At 34.7% G+C, this 17,724-nt stretch overlaps 1 protein-coding gene across 5 annotated transcripts in view; it reads left to right on the forward strand.

Annotated features, from left to right (window-relative positions):
- Positions 1-31: 31 nt before the first annotated feature.
- The window catches only part of LOC123530824 (SWI/SNF-related matrix-associated actin-dependent regulator of chromatin subfamily A-like protein 1), a 43,321-nt gene continuing 25,628 nt past the window's right edge, over positions 32-17,724 (forward strand). Inside the window, exons 1-7 of one of the 5 annotated variants that reach the window (XM_053518757.1) lie at positions 32-186; positions 7,071-7,189; positions 7,518-8,683; positions 13,484-13,534; positions 13,650-13,833; positions 14,635-14,785; positions 15,671-15,832. In XM_053518757.1, coding sequence (XP_053374732.1) covers positions 7,188-7,189; positions 7,518-8,683; positions 13,484-13,534; positions 13,650-13,833; positions 14,635-14,785; positions 15,671-15,832 — 1,716 coding nt within the window. In that variant the 5' untranslated portion in view covers positions 32-186; positions 7,071-7,187. The remainder of the gene's footprint in view (positions 187-7,070; positions 7,190-7,517; positions 8,684-13,483; positions 13,535-13,649; positions 13,834-14,634; positions 14,786-15,670; positions 15,833-17,724) is intronic. The other 4 variants (XM_053518756.1, XM_053518760.1, XM_053518759.1 and 1 more) reach the window with 4 other exon arrangements.

Here is a 17,724-nt window from a genome sequence, read left to right on the forward strand (position 1 = left end):
GCTTTTATCCAATACAGTGACGTCATTTTCGCGCAAAATGGCGGATGGAGAAAGTTGACAAGTTAAAGAATAATTCAATGCAATACTTTCAGTTCCGTTCACAAAAAAATGCTAGAACCTTAAGAATACTTAAAACAGCGATAAAAGCTTTTGTTGTCACCAAGTTTTACCGTTCGGTAAGTGAAGGTATAATATTTGTCAGTATTGAATGATTTTAAACTGCGTCAATATAACTCGTAGTTTACATATTGAAACGTGCAGGTATAATAACATTGAAAGAGAGGATAGATTTTGTTCTACATGTAAAGTTATTGAGAATGAAATGCACTTCCTATTACATTGTTCAATCAACTCCAGTCTTAGAATTCAGTTATTAAAATCCGTACACAAGCTAAACAATAATTATCATTGTGTTCTAGGTTCAGAACCTATTTATGTGGATTTTATCCCAAGAAAATGCGTCTTTGATTGAGGCTACTGCTTCTTTTTTACTAGACAGCTTTAATATCAGAAGAAATTGACTGATAATTTGTTATTAAAAAGACTTGTAGTATATTCCACCGGTATAAAATTATGTTGTGCGAAGTACATATATTTTAAGTGTGAATGATAATAATATTAATATTGTGTTTATATTGTGCACTGACGAACATTTACTGTTTATTTAATTGTGTTTATATAATCAGAATCAGTTGTATGTTTCACTTTTATGACTTATGTTTACATTGTTCATTTGTGATTATTATACCAGAGATGGTCCGTAATTGGAAAAAAAAAATATTCCATTCTATTCTATTGGGAAGGGTAAAGGAATTCGGAGGGAAAGTTTAAAACCAGGAAAAGTATTGACAGAAAATCCAGAAAATGTTTAAATGATTATAACTTTAAAACAATGTGTGCTAAAACTTTGAAATTTGGTACATATATACTACACCCTAAATTTAATATTATATTAAAGGTCAAATACTTAGGAAAGTGAACATTTTCAGGGTCCACGCTTCTAGGCGACGTGAGCGAAGTGGTCGCTTTTTTCTAATGACTTCGCTCTGTTTGTACAGAAAAGCGAAAAACAAGTCGCCCTAAAATCTGGCGCCCGAGGCAGTTATCATACATGTATATATCACATCTATCAGCTTCTAATCAGCTTGTAAAAACATTACATAATCAATTAGCGAAACTGATCCCGTTACGGGTTGTGAACTTCACACCTGTCAACAAAGTATGCTCCTCCTATCACCGAATAACGTTAGGATGATTTTAATTGGTCGAAAACTTTGGAAACACCAATCAAACGAGGCGAAACAAAATTGCCTTTAATTGATTTTGTGCATCACAGATAAAAAGTGTGTGCATCACGTGTGAAAACAAACAACTAAAAACTGTCAAAAGTAGGGTAAATAAAAACAAAAACACAAGTATGTCGGCGCAAGAGTCAGTAGCTGATTATAGGATGATAGCCCATCGCAAATTGACTGATAGGGCCTAAAGAAAATCTCTGAATAATAATCAGAGTTGTTCGTAATGCATGGTTTTAATTGCGGCTGCCAGACGTAAATATCCGTGTTATACACAAATTAAATTGAAATTCAGACAACAGATATTTAATTTCAATCAATAAAAATCAATCTCAATCAATTTTAGATAAGAACACATTAGCTTTTATCTTTCTGTAAAAGTTTTTTGAAAACGAAAGTAGGCTGTCAGAATGTCTGCTCGCAGTGACAACTTGCCGGTATTTCATGAACATTTTTCTTAATTTTCTTCAATAAAAGGTATCGTCATTGCAGACTTTAATATCAGATACTGTCCAGTGCTGTTAAATTGTCTTTGCATCATCACAATTTGTCAAATATATTCTTTAGACTGGAGAATTGGGCAATGCTTATGAAGTGTATCAGTATCCGGACATAAAATTTTGGATATCTGGATTTTGACCAGCTGGGGTTTGAAACAGGGGTGTGCATGGATAAGAATTGAAAAATTAATTTTCTATTATTAGTTTTGACTGATGGAAGGAAGATGAGCCTGGCAAATCGCACTGTGTTATATGTAGACTGGCAAAATTTGATTATGCATATGCACGGGGTCATGACACATGACTGTCATGAGCCGAACAACAAATCACACTACACATGCCTATTATAATACAGATGGTGATTTAGTATTATTTATGAATGTTTCAAACTACTGCATAAATACATGCTCACTGTGTGTGTTTGTATTTGATACTTGGCATTTTGTACTTATAAGTAAAATATGTGTTGTTTTGAAATGTTATTCCTTTGTGTTGTACCATCAAAACTGTAATATACGGTTTAATTAATGACTGTTTTGACCCGCAGCCTCACTTCTCCCTGTTCTGAGAAAACTTCTCCCTATTTTCACTGAAGGGAGAAGTCACTTCTCCCAATTTTTCTGGGCTAGCTTGAACCCTGATTTTAATTTCTTTTAAAAAGCACAGAAACTATTTCATTTTATTGGAAAATGAAAGTTGGTATGTAGAAATTCGAAATAAATCGCAGTATATGTACAATATTTTTTCTATGAAGTATGAAGAAAGATAAAAAGACCTGGGGGGTCATTCTGTCGATTCATTGAAGTTTCAACATAATACACATACATTTCTTTGAGTTCCAAAGACCTTCTGTAAATTTTGACCTGCCAATCTTCATTATTTAGTGTCTTGCAGAAGTCTATGCACTGGCTATGAAAAAAATTGCCAACTCACTTTCCCTTAGTAATGGACCTTTAAAATACTGAATTAATTTGATTAATTCCTTGGGCGCTATAGAATCCTGAAAGTGTCCATTTTTCAAGACCGAAATATAGAAAATTCAAATTCATCTTCACATATTTTTTTCAGAGTGAAATGATAGCTAAGTGCACCAATTTACTAAATATATTTATGGTTTTCCTCCTCCCCCTGTAAAAATAGAAATATTTGATATTTAAACATGATTTTCTCAAAATATTTGAAGCAAAATGGACAACTCTTGTATTGACAGTTTTTCAATGATTTTAGGATTTCCCCAATTATAGTCTGTATCAAAAGTCTCCACTGTTAAATAAATTCAATATGGTATAGTGTAAGTTTAGTCTACTTTCAACACTTTGAAAGAGCCTATACTAAACTTCCTTTTTAATAAAGTCAAAATCCAAGACTAGCCAAGAGTCTAAAACTAATGAAAAAAATCTGAGTGAAAAAGAATGACATGCTCTTTATTATAAGCTTACCAAAACCATACCAAAAATTTGCTTGAAAGAAGTTATTAAAGATTTTATACTGTAAACAAACCCCTACACAATTCAGGTGATAATTGTTGATATAATTGTAAATGAGAGGCCCCAACAAAAATCTTTTTTCAAGTTGTGTAAACAATTTAAGCTGTAAATTAATGTTGATATCTGAAGTTACCCGCTTACTTTGTTTACAACAATAAATACACACCTTATAGTTTGTTTAAGGTAGTTGACCTGTGACGAAAATCATCAAATAAAGTAATCTTCGTTTGATGACAGTGACTTTTTGTGTTACATTATTTGCAGCAAAGTACACTTGAACAGTAAGAAAAATGCTTCAAAATGACTAAAGCATAAGAAACACTTTAAAAATGATTCATTGAAGTGATGAATATAAACAGTCTAGCTACATTGTTACACGAACGTGATACCAATTTAACTTTTTTTTTGTAATTTCTCATTGTTGGATATATACATTTTGTATTTTATAAATTTTTTTGTAAACCAATGTATCATCTTTGAGAACAATAAATAACTTTGGCTTAAAGATCAAAACTTCATCACATTTCTTAATGTTGTAAAATTTCTTTAATGGACTTTATGAATTATTTTACTTTATTTTCATGCACAACTAAACTTTCTATCAAGGCCTCACTACAACTTATAAGATTGTATCATAGCTCAGTGTTTTTTCTTAACAAATTTGGTGCAGGTAATTCGTATACTCTGAGTACAGGGTGCGGTAACTAAAAGTGTGCAGGTATTTAATACCCGCACGCTAGTTACGGCACTGTTGGATAGGAAAGTATGCCAGCGTGTCTGGAACAGTAGATAGCGAGGTGTATTTTATTGATTTTCTGCTCTAGCATTGGTTTATTTTACCTGGGCTTTACATATTTGTAAAGCAAGGATTTTAAGTACTCACTGAACTGCTGTATATGGCAGTGTGGAACGCCTACAACTACCATATATGGATGGCTATGATACAAAACAGAAAGAACATTAAAACTCTCGGGTAAACGATTTATACTCGGGGGCTACGCCCCCTCGTACAAATCGTTTACCCTCGAGTTTCAATGCTCTTTCTATTACTAACTTGTCAGTGTAAGTCGTGAGAAAATTGTGTATGTTGTATATTGAATACAAAGAGATTTAAACAAATGTAGGTAAAATTTTGTCTGCCTGATCAGTTGTTGGTAAAAGGACCTATTTGATTTTTCTTTCACTTTTGACCAATGTTTTATGTTGACTTCAGTTTATTGGTCATTTCAGAGTTGTTCCCCTTAGATTTTCTTGGGTATGTAACATCTCTACGAAATACCGATTTTAACAAAATACGGAAAACATTTAATTGGTTCTAAATTTAAAACTACGTCTGATAGAGCTTCGAAGTTTGTTGCATATAATACTTCACCCTACTTTCAAAAACATGTCACAAATTTGAATTAATTAGATAATTTTCAAGGGCGTTACAGAGTCCTGAATTTAAATGTTCTTAAAGATCAAAATATACCTATGTTCAAAATCCAGGACAATACATTTAATAAGGTTACCTAATATGATTTACTCACGCTAAAGCTGTGAGTAAATCAATTATTCTCTAATCTCAATTACCTTCAACAAGACAAAAAAGAAACAATAAAAGTAGGAATAAGGTATATAATTGGCAGCATATAAGTGTACAATTGTTCGCGAAGTAAATTCATATTTCAACAATCGATATAATGTTCTTTTAGGTTCCAAGCGATCTAAAACGGGTCGGGGTAAATTTGAACTGAAACGAGACTAAAAGTAAATTTAATCATGTTGTTAAGATAAATGTTTCAATTTTGCGTAAAACACAGGTGTGAATAATTAATAAAATCCCTAATTTTATCCGGTGTTTACAATTTTATTAGAAAAGACATCACCAGAACCAAACAGATACAACCAAAATTGTAGCTTTACAACTAATAGTCGGAGTGATTTACTTCGAAAAAACAAACACATTATATATATTCAAAACTTAACATAACCTGCGTAAAATAGTAAACATAAACCAAAATTACAACATTAATTTTACAATAAAATAAACTAATATTCTAGACAAGTGATTTTCATACCAGTTTGTTTCGTTGAAGCAAGCAATAAATAAAATACAAGCACAACAGACATCATTGCTGCCAATCATAAACCTCGAGTGGTGAGAACACTACCAGTTCACTCTTATATACGCTGGAATATTTTACAAAATTCAGGTGACAAAGAGCGCCCAAATATACTAGCATAAACTTCAGGCCGAACTAGTACTGGCATAAACTACCAAGAAAGGTAATTTCGAAACGCGAATAATTTTATTTACTCACGCTAAAGCTGCCTTGTTCATGTTTACAACAACATTTCAGTCTAAATATCACAATAGGAAGTTGCATTGTATCACCGTTAAGGAGGTCAAACCGCCCCCAAAAATGTACACGCTTAAAAGCTAATTGAAATGTAAAGAAAGTTCAAGAATAATACAAAATGTACTGTATTAACAGATGTATCTCACAGAAATTAAACTTTTTGAAAAATATAATCATTTATGACATGTACAGATTAATTCAAACTTTACGTTTAAATGATTATTGAAATTTCATCAGATATTTTTAGTGTAGTCACATTTACTTTTTAAATAAAAAATGATTTCTTGTAAAAAATGATGAAATAAATTAATAAAAGTATCATTGTTAGGTAAATATGTGCATTAAAACATCAGTATATAACTAATTTATTGGTGAGATGGTCATATTCAAATAATTTGTCAACACAAGATTAGTGTCAGATCCAGTGGGAAGTTTAAGTTTTAATTTACTTGTTGCTCTATTCGTATTAAGCATATTCAACTGTGAGATTTATTTGCCTTTAAATTAGAATTTTAACAGTTTTGGGGCATTTGGAGGGTATTTCAACTGACTGCCGTTAAGGGGGCTTCACGGGCATGTGGTTAAGGTCGCTTGCCCCTAAACGCAGTAGGTGCGAAAACTCCCTTAAGTTGTAGAATTCTTTCATGTTTGGAAGCCATCCAGCTGGCTTACGGAAGGCCTGTAGATCTACTTAGGTTCCTGCTGTTTGTGATGAAATAATGCCCGGCGGGGCACCTGGGGTCTTATTCTGCCATAAAAAGCTAGAAAGTCGCCATTATGACCTAAATTGTGTCAGTGTGACGTAAAACACATCCACAGAATACTTTTACTTACCTGTACTATCGTGGCTATATTTTTTATGGGTTAATTCCATAAATTTCATGACAATCTTATACTTTGCTTTAGGTAGCATTGCTAGCAAATATTTTGGTATTGATTTATTTTATTTTAAAGATACTGCCGATTTTTAACGAAAATAAGAACAAAAGAATAAATTACGAACTGGAGAAAAACAAACTTACACAAAGTATGTATTGCAAAATAAAGAAAAATTGGACGGATGCAAGATTCAAACCCTCAGAAGTATCACTACAAAATGATCACGTTGCCATCTACTCGTCCCCGTGCCAACAAGCCAAAATATCTATCTAGCTTTGTATATATTTTGTTTTAAATGAGAAGGCTGATTGTTAATTTACATACTGCTGAAAATAAAATCGCCATAATACTGTGTGGTACTTGTATACAATTTCTTAATTGATTTATGATATGTTTTTATGCATTAAAGGCATTCAAGTAAAGTATACAAAATGTAGTTATTGAGTTGAATGAAAGTGCACAAAATTGATAAAGTTATACCCATTGATGTAGAAAAAAGCAATGGATATATAACAGCCATTATAAGACTCAATCTGACAACAAGAAGTAATTGAAATTCATTTACAGGTCTTGGTCACTCAATATCATGCTTTGGTGTTTTGATCTGCAACATGAATACTTTGTACACATGGCCATCATCAGAAGGCATTCATTGATTCTTGCATTGCAACAAGTTGGTATAAAATGTAATATAGCTTCTTATATGCAATCATGTTTCAAATTTTACTGGTGAGTGAACTTTTCAATATTTAGGATAGATATCTGTGTCATATATTTGTTTAGCTGGTCTTTTGTTTAATTCAGTAATTGATATGTAACGTAAATAGATTTTTATGCTCCCTGTGTTGAAGATCCAAAAGTACATCCCATCCACCTGTCATTCAATCCATGTCACACATTTTTATGTATGTAACTCCATCCAGGTCAAATGAAACGTAATGTATATCGTGATTTTGGAGACTCCCTAAACAATTGTTTAGGCCTGGTTAAAAAAGAATGTATTCTTTATTTCAGGTTCAGCAAAATGTCTGGTAAATTAACTGAAGAGCAGCTGAGAAGAATAGAAGAAAACAAAAGAAAAGCCTTGGCAAAAAGAGCGGGAAAGTTACACTCCTCTACAAATCTACATAGTGTGGAGTCCACTCCAGTTACCTGCTCTAATAAAATACAGGATGGACCAAAATTATCATGTGGTTCCACAAGTGATTTCAGAAATCAAATACAGAAGGTGAAAACTGGAATAGGGCCTACTCCTACTGTACATGGGTCAGATAATGCATATGGAGGAGCATTTACATTAAAAAATTCAGGAAATAGTATAAATAAAACACAAGACGGATTAGCAAGCACAAAAGGCCCTGTAGCCAACATAAGTAGAACACAGGTGGTGGTAGCACCAGCTGCAGGTTCAATTAGAGCCAATGACGTTATGAAAGACAAGGGTAGCCCTGTTGTGATGAATAATGTCAGAGTCGAACATACTTCAGACTTGCAAAAAAGTAGTGTAAATAAAACTGGTGGAATTGTGTCTTTACCAGAGAAACCTTCTGTTTCAACAAAACTTCCTTTAGGGTCCGGAGAAAATAATTACAGTGCTGCAAGTTCTGTTAATAGCAATTTACAGTCTAAAACTGTAGTTTCAAAAGCCAAGATAAATTATGACCAGATTGAACAGAACCGGTTGAAAGCTTTAGCAAAAAGGGCCGAAAAACTAAGTAAAAGTCCAGGAAAAAGTTTGAATCCCTCATCCAACTTCAGTGAAAGTAATAAAATGTCAGAAAAGATCGGTGATAAGTCCGGGACACTTGCGACTTCTTTTGAAAAGCAGCAAGGAACATTCCAACAAAATGTATTATCTGGTGAAAATTCTGGTAATATAAAATTACTTCATAAACAGCAAACTCTATCTTCTGCTGTCACCAGCAATAATAATACGTCGTTAAGAAGTGTTAAATCAAATCTAAACTGTGCCGGTCCATCTTCAAGAAATCAAGACACTTTTGCTCAGAGTAGTACTAACAGTGAATCAAGCAACTCTGGTCAGAACATATTCTCAAAATTTACTGGTACCCCAGTAAAAGGAGGCTGTTTCCTGGTTTCCAGGGACAGATTTGAGGTAAAGGTTGGATATAGTGCTCCACTCATAGAACTGTTCAAAACCATGAAGACTAAGCTATATGGTGAGTTATAAAATAGTTCCAAGAATTGACACAAATGACTGTTCGTAGATTTCAATTAATTTTTTTATCAAAGATACCTAATATACATTACTTGATAGCAATGTTTGGAACTTACTTTAGTTCATTTTATGCTGTAGAGGTGCGCTACATGTAATACTAACTTTTTCTTGAATTTTTGTAAATCGTTTTATCCATATTCAGGTCCAGTTCAATTATAGTAATTATTGTACAATGTAATTGGGTAAAATCGTATTAGCACTCTTAAGGGCACATTTTCTACATGATTGTTAAAATGTTTGTTTCTATAACACTAAGGTCAAGTTTACAACTGGGTTATTAGTGGTCTGAAACTAGGTTTCGTCATAGAAAAATCTTGTTAACACATCTTCTATTTTGTCTTCATAAAACTTTCTATGAAATTTAGGTCAAGTTCAAATCTGGGTTGTTTTGGATATTAAACCAAGTCACTTGTCACTCGAGCATTTATTAGCCCACCATCATCAGATGGTGGGCTATTAAAATCACTCTGCGTCCGTGGTCCGTCCGTCCTTCATTCCGTCCGTCCGTCCGTTAACAATTTCTCGTTATCGCATCTCCTCAGAAACTACTGAGGGGATTTTGACCAAACTTTGTCAGAATGATGTATTGGTACCCTAGTTGTGTCCCTCTGAAAATCAAACTGGTTCAACAATTTATGAGTGAGTTATGGCCCTTTGTTTATTTCTATAATTTACATAGATTTATATAGGGAAAAACTTTGAAAACCTTCTTGTCCAAAACCACAGGGCCTAGGGCTTTGATATTTGGTATGAAGCATCATCTAGTGGTCCTCTACCAAGATGATTCAAATTATTTCTCTGGGGTCAAATATGGCCCAGCCCTGGGGGTCGCATGGTTTATATAGACTTATATAGGGAAAAACTTTGAAAAACCTTCTTGTCCACAACCACAGGGCCTGGGGCTTTGATATTTTGTATGTGACATCATTTAGTGGTCTTCGACTAAGATTTTTCAAATTATACCCCTAGGGTCAAATATGGCCCCGCCCAGGGGGTCATATGGTTTACATAGACTTATATAGGGAAAAACTTTGAAAATCTTCTTGTCCAAACCACAAAGCCTAGGGCTTTGATATTTGTAATGTAGCATCATCTAGTGGTTCTCTACCAAGTTTGTTCAAATTATCCCCCTAGGGTCAAATATGGCCCAGCCTGGGGGTCACATGTTTCATATAGACTTATATAGGGAAAAGCTTTTAAAATCTTCTTGTCAATAACTACGACATTCAAACTTGGACCACATGTATATTTTTGAGTGGCAGATGAACCTTGACATGAGTTAACCTTGATTTTGACCTAGTGACCTACTTTCACATTTCTGTAGCTACAGCCTTCAAATTTGAACCACATGCATAGTTTTGTGCACCGGAAAAAACTTTGACCTTGACTTTGACCTACTGACCTACTTTCACATTTTTGAAGGTACAGGCGTTAAATTTGGACCATATGCATAGTTCCGTGTTTCAAAATGAAATTTGACATTGATTTTGACCTAGTGACCTACTTTCACATTTCTCAAGCTACAGCCTTCAAATTTGGACCACCTGCATAGTTTTGTGTACCGAAAAAAACTTTGACCTTGACATTGACCTGGTAACCTACTTTCACATTTTTTTGTAGGTACAGGCTTCAAATTTGGACCACATGCATAATTTTGGTTTCAAAATGAAATTTGACTTTGATTTCGACCTAGTAACCTACTTTCACATTTTCTCAAGCTATACAGCCTTCAAATTTGGACCACATGCATAGTTTTGTGCACCAGAAAACACTTTGACCTTGACATTGACCAAGTGACCTACTTTCACATTTTTTGTAGGTACAGGCTTCAAATTTGGACCACATGCATAGTTTCGTGTTCGGAAATGAAATTTAACCTTGATTTTGACCTAGTGACCTACTTCCACATTTCTCAAGCTACAGCCTTCAAATTTTGACCACATGCATAGTTTTGTGTATCCAAAACACTTTGACCTTGACATTGACCTAGTGACCTACTTTCACATTTTTGAAGGTACAGGTTTCAAATTTGGACCACATGCATAGTTTTGTGTTCCAAAATGAAATTTGACCTTGATTTTGACCCAGTGACCTACTTTCACATTTCTCAAGCTACAGCCTTCAAATTTGGACGACATGCATGGTTTTATGAACCGAAACAAACATTGCCCTTTACATTGACCTAGTGACCTACTTTCACATTTTTGAAGGTACAGGCATCAAATTTAGACCACATGCACAGGATTGTGTACCGAAACAAACTTTGACCTTAACATTGACCTAGTGACCTACTTTCACATTTTTGAAGGTACAGGCTTCAAATTTGCACCACTTGCATAGTTTTGTGTACCAAATTAAACTTTGACCTTAAGATTGACCTAGTGACCTACTTTCAAATTTCTCAAGCTACAGCCTTTAAACTTGATGCACATGCATAGTTTTGTGTACAAAGAACTTTGACCTTGAAATTGATCTAGTGACCTACTTTCACATTTCTCAAGCTACAGCTTTCGAATTTAAACCACATGCACAGTGTTGTGTACGGAAATGAAATTTGACCTTGAGCTTGTCAATAAGTCTTGAATTTTGGAACACTCAAAAATGGCACATTGGTGGGCGCCAAGATCACTCTGTGATCTCTTGTTACAATTCTTAGCTCATCTGATTTTTTGGGGGAAAAAATCGTTAATCGTTGTCATCACTAATGATCAGCATGGCTTTGGCTTTAGCGTTGCTTGGTTAAGTTTTATGTTTTAAACAGTTTAGGTCAGCTTTTCGCCTAAACTATAAACCCTATTGCTTTAAAACTTGCAACTCTTGTTCACCGTCAATAGTTGACTCTGTGCAGCAAGAAACGTAACTCCATCCAGCTTTTTGCAAGAATAATGGCCCCTTTTGGACTTAGAAAATATCAGATTTCTTGGTAAAGTTTCGCATTTAGGTAAATTTTTCTCCTTAACGGTCAAAGCTATTGCTTTAAAACTTAAAGCAGTTATTCGCCATTTAAAGCTGACTCTGCAGAGCAAGTAACATAACTCCATCCTGCTTTCTGCATGAATTATGGCCCCTTTTGGACTTAGAAAATATCAGATTTCTTGGTTAAGTTTGGCATTTAGGTCAACTTTTCTCGTTAATGGTCAAAGCTATTCCTTTAAAACTTGTAGCAGTTATTTGCCATTAAACGCTTTCTCTGCACAGCAAGTACCGTAACTCTACATTGCTTTTTGCAAGAATTATGGCCCCTTCTGAACAGAAGATCATGGGTAAGACAATATTTGTAATATAGAGAGACAAAAATAATCAGATGAGTGTCTGTACCAAAAGGTGGTGCTTTTGTTAATCATATTAAATGATGATATGTTTACATATTGCAGTTGCAGCAGTTTAGTTAATTAAAATTTTCAGATTTATATTTGATGAAAATATTTATTCTATACACAAAGTTCAGAAATTTTTAACTTTCGAAAATAAACTGGCATGTCTAATTGATAGCATGTCTGATCTTATATAATTATTTTTACAATGCAAACTGAACTACTGTAATATAAAACAAAATAAATTACTTCTAAATATATTGCAGCATCCATGACTGAGTTATTAAGTCTGCAAGGGGGCCTACCACAGTAACATTAAATTTTAATGAAAAAAATGCTATTTTCTATTAAAATCATGTATGAATAACTTAACCAAATTTTTCACTCAGATGAGCGATCTAGGGCCATTATGGCCCTCTTGTTTCACAGAATGTCATACATTCGTCTGAACTTTATTTATCCAGTAGTAAATCCCAAAACATGGTAAAAGGTACTCTTTCAGTGAATAGTATGGACCTTTCTTATTGCCTGTTACATCTCAATAAAATAATACTGGAACAAACTTTATTTACACCATTGATATCATTATAACAAGAAAGCTGGTAAAATTTAGTTGATACAGAGGATTGAGGCAAGTAATATTTATAGATCTACGGCCAGCTAAACTACTGTGAACACAGAGCGTTTTGGTCAGGGAAAATTGGACTTTGGGCAGGGAAAAGTCAGTGAAAAGTCAGGGAATTTTATTTTCTCTGCCTTGTGGGAACCCTGTAAATCTTTGACAGAATGTTTGTCTTTATGAAATCTATGACAAGTTGAAAAGTGAGGTGTCTGAGGTCAAAAGCTGAGCCACAAGGTTAAATCATAGAAAAACCTTGTTAACATTTTAGAGGCCACATTTTCAACTTCATCTTCGTGATACTTTGTCAGAATGTTGCCTGTTAAACATCTAGGATAAATTTATAACTTGGTCACTGTGGTAAAAATATTAGGTCACTAGATCAAATAAGTGAGAAAAAACTTGGTTAGTGATCTGCCTGATTTACATAAAACATGGTCAGAATGTCTCCCTATGAAATCTAATTTTAATCATATCACAGAAATGTTACTTTGGCAGCCCTATTTCAGTTTGTAGAAAACTTGGCCACCAGAGATTTTAGTCACTTTTTCATATTATGTATACAGTATTTCTCATATGCATGTAGTGGATACATGTAGAAAGTCTTTTTACTACCCTAAACCAAAATTGTTCACTCAGATGAGCGATCTAGGGCCATCATGGCCCTCTTGTTTACATATTTAAATGGCTATTTCCTAAGTATTTTCAAAATAAATACTGCCTAGAAACCACTGAAACACATTTACTTTTTGTCTATGATTGCTTACAAATGAAAAAACTTTTAAAGTTATCTATTTTTCCTTTTTAGATGCTGTTTCGAAAAAGTGGTCATTCAAACTGTCGGAATATAACAGCTTTAGTAAGTATGGATTTTCATCATGCATGTTCTAATGACTGTTTCATGCTTATTTCTATGATTTGTCAATGTTTAGAATTGCGTAACTTTTTTGTGTGATCCTTTATGTTTATTTCAGTGATTGTTGTCAGAAATCTTCACCCAGCTGTAGATATAGAGCCTCTTCCAAGAGCAATTACAACTACATTCAGTGCTCAGATCAAGGGAGAGAACCCACCTAAACATGCACCTATTGCAGATCTGTCTAGAGTGGAACAAAGTCTGGTTAACTCACTAATGTCATTTCAGAGGGAAGGGGTCAAGTAAGTCGATTTGATTTTCAGAGTTTTTTCTTTTATTCACATACTTTCTAACTAGGATACAGACTTGCATTGATTTAGTAGTTCAAAGTGCTGTGGAACTTCTTAACTGAACAGCCTTGAGACAAAGGACAAAAATTCCACTTGTCTGCTCATATTAACAAGTAGAAACAGCTTAAAGTTAGGTCATTTTGCAGGACAACATTATTAATATTTGTAGGGGACTAAATCAGACAAATTCCCGTAAATTTTATGGAAGGGTCAGTCCATCAAATTAAATCCCAACAATATAACCACCTCGATAGCTTAGTGGTAGGGCGTCCGCTTCGAGTGCGGGAGGTCGTGGGTTCATACCAAAGACATGAATAATTGTACCAGTAGCTCAGTTGCTCGGAGCTCAGCATTAAAAGGGAAACTGGCCTCTTCTCTCATACCCTCGTGGTGATGATTACATCAGGAATGAGGTATCGAGAGTGATTAGTATAAGTTGTAGAACTTCTAAAATAAATTAGTATAAACTAAATCCCAACAAACAAGAATTATTCTCACATTGTTCTAATGTTAAGAAGATAAGGACCATGCGTTCGTACTCCCATGAAATTAAATAATTTCACAGTATCTTTAAGATTCAAAATGTGAATGAATTCAAGCCCTGTTGTGCTTTTCAGACTTTCATTTAGAATATACTGGTAACAGAGATTTTTTGTGCACAAACTCTTAATTAGAGAATAAATAGGCTCATTTACCAGAGATATCTTCAAGTTTAATTCGCTTATTAACTGGAGTATGTTGTTGCGTTTATAGTTACGGAATTTACAAGAATGGTCGAGTGTTGATTGCAGATGACATGGGGTTGGGTAAAACTATCCAGGCAATCTGTTTGTCGTGTTACTACAGAACAGAGTGGCCCTTACTTGTGGTGGTACCATCTTCCGTCAGATTTGACTGGGCACAGGTAGGTTTACCAAAAAGTGAAATACTTTAAGACATTTATTCAAATTACTCATTGAGACTAGAATGTAAAATTGAACGTCAAATTTTACAAATTTGCTCTAGTAATTTCACTAGAATGAAGTCATTGCCAACATAGCAAAATTTAATAAATGCAAAAAAGCGTGATATACAGTATGTAACTTAAACCAGTCATCTTAATTATGAGCCATGCCATGAGAAAACCAACAAAGTACGTTTGCGACCAGCATGGATCCAGACCAGGCTGCGCATCCACGCAGTCTGGTCAGGATCCATGCTGTTCGCTTTCAAAGCCTATTGCAATTAGAGAAACCGTTACCGAACAGCATGGATCCTGACCAGACTGCGCCGATGCGCAGCCTGGTCTGGATCCATGCTGGTCGCAAACGCTCTGTTGGTTTTCTCATGGGGCGGCTCATAATGTTTATTTGCTGTACACAGTGAAAATACTGGTTGTTCTAGCATGGTGGCTGGAGCACCCAGACTTATTCATGCATATTATGTGGTCCCCCACCACCAGTTTCATTACATTTTTTGTTTGGATCACTTGCAACTGTTGTGTATCTCTATCAGTAAGCTCATTCCTTGCAGACTTGAGTGATCATTGTTTTACTGTATGTGGTAGAATTAAACTGGTTTCTCTCAATGGTTGTAAGGGTTGAATGATTCATCTTATTTCACAAGTACAAAATGAGTTCGTAAGGATAAACTTCATTAACATGAAATTGATAGGCAAATGTCTGACATTTAGATGTACAAGCCAGGCAGTCTTGAAAATTGGAACTACCTTTTGAAGGAAGCAAATTTCTTCTAGTACCTGGCATAAGATCAAGACCCAATTAACTTGGTATTTCAATATTTGTTTCAGAATTTTCTGAGATGGGTTCCCTCCCTTGACCCTCAGAGTGTGAATGTTGTTGTGACAGGAAAGGATAGCTGTACATCTGGTCTCATCAATATACTGAGTTATGATCTGATGTCGAGGAAAGCGGACATACTGAAAAAAAAAAGATTTCAAATTGTTATCATGGTAAGTTGTGAATGTTTTCCTGTACAGTTTCTTAGGTTTTGAATTGTCAGTCTGAGATGCATTAGATACACTACATTCATAGATAAATTGTTATTGCTGAGTCATTTTTATGCGGCCCCTTTGAAGAAGAGAGAGTATATTGTTTTGGTCATTGTTGGTCTGTCCGTATGTCTGGTGATAAACATTTAGTTTCCAAACACTTGCTTTGAAAGGTCAAATGTACTAGTATGTTTGCCTGTAGGCAGGATACTATTAAAAGATTTTATTATAATTTGGCACAAAATGTGCCCCATATTGTTAGGCTTGCAAGACCCAGTCCTGTAGCTTTAAGCTCAAGGTCACACTTTTATGTCAAAATGTTATAAGGTCTGTTTTGTGTTCAGTCACCTAAGCCATCACAGATTTTCTCTGCAATAAGATGATATGTTACATGCAAACCTAAACCTTAGCTTTAAGCTCAAGGTCACATTTGAAGGTCAAAAGTTTACCAGGTCTTTTTATGTTCGGTCCAATAACTCTGCCATCCAGCAAGAGATTTCAACATTACTTTGCACTAATGATTGTACAATAAACTTTGAATGTTTCTCACAAAATGACAATATCATGCTCAAAACACAAGATTATAGTCTTAAGCTTTAATATAACTTGTAGTATATAATATTGGTAATAAATGAAAGTGTTATGCATAAGTGTCAGGCCCCAAGCTCCAAGTTTTAAAAAAAAATATGATATTGTATGAAAATTATCCTGTAGATTGTTAGCTCACCTGTCACAAAGTGACAAGGTGAACTATTGTGACTGCTTGATGTCCGTCGTCCATAGTGCGTCGTGTGTCCGTCAACAATTTCTAAAAAAAATCTTCTTGAAAACCACTGGGCACAATTACACCAAACTTCACAGGAATGATCCTTGGGTGGCCCTCTTTCAAAATTGTTCAAAGAATTAATTCCATGCAGAACTCTGGTTGCCATGGCAACCGAAAGGAAAAACTTTTAAAATCTTCTTGTTGAAAACCACAGGGCCTAGGGCTTTGATATCTGGTGTGTAGAATCATCTAGTGGCCCTCTACCAAAATTTTTCAAATTATCCTCCTAGGGTCAAATATGGCCCCGCCCCGGGGGTCACATGGTTTATATAGACTTATATAGGGAAAACTTTGAAAATGTTCTTGTACAAAACCACATGGCCTAGGGCTTTGATATTTGGTGTGTAGCATCATCTAGTGGTCCTCTACCAAAATTTTTCAAATTATCCCCCTAGGGTCAAATATGGCCCCGCCCCGGGGGTCACATGGTTTATATAGACTTATTTAGGGAAAACTTTGAAAATGTTCTTGTACAAAACCACATGGCCTAGGGCTTTGATATTTGGTATGTAGCATCATATAGTAGTCCTCTACCAAGTTTGTTCAAATTATCCCCCTAGGGTCAAATATGGCCCACCCCGGGGGTCCCAAGTTTTACATAGACTTATATAGGAAAAAAAAGTTTAAAAATCTTCTTGTCTGAAACCACAACACTTACACCTTTGATATTTTGTTTGTAGCATTGTCTTATGGTCCTCAACCAAAATTGTTTAAACTGTACCCCTTGGGTGAAATGAGGGCCTGCCCTGGGGGTCCCAAGTTTTATATAGACTTACCTAGGAAAATGCTTTAAAAATCTTATTGTCTGAAACCATACGACCTAGGCTTTTGATATTTGGTAGGATGCATTGTCTAGTAGTCTTCTACCAAAATTGTTCAAAATATATCCCTGGTGTTCAAAGAGGCCCTACCCTGGGGTCACTTAGTTATTATGTGAGTTATATAGGAAAAATACTTAAAAAATCATCTGATCCTATTTTCAAGACTGTTAAATTATAATTACCTGGTGATGTCACTTGACTGTGAC

This window comes from Mercenaria mercenaria, chromosome 11, assembly GCF_021730395.1.
Source record: "Mercenaria mercenaria strain notata chromosome 11, MADL_Memer_1, whole genome shotgun sequence".
NCBI classification, from domain to species: Eukaryota; Metazoa; Mollusca; class Bivalvia; order Venerida; family Veneridae; genus Mercenaria; species Mercenaria mercenaria.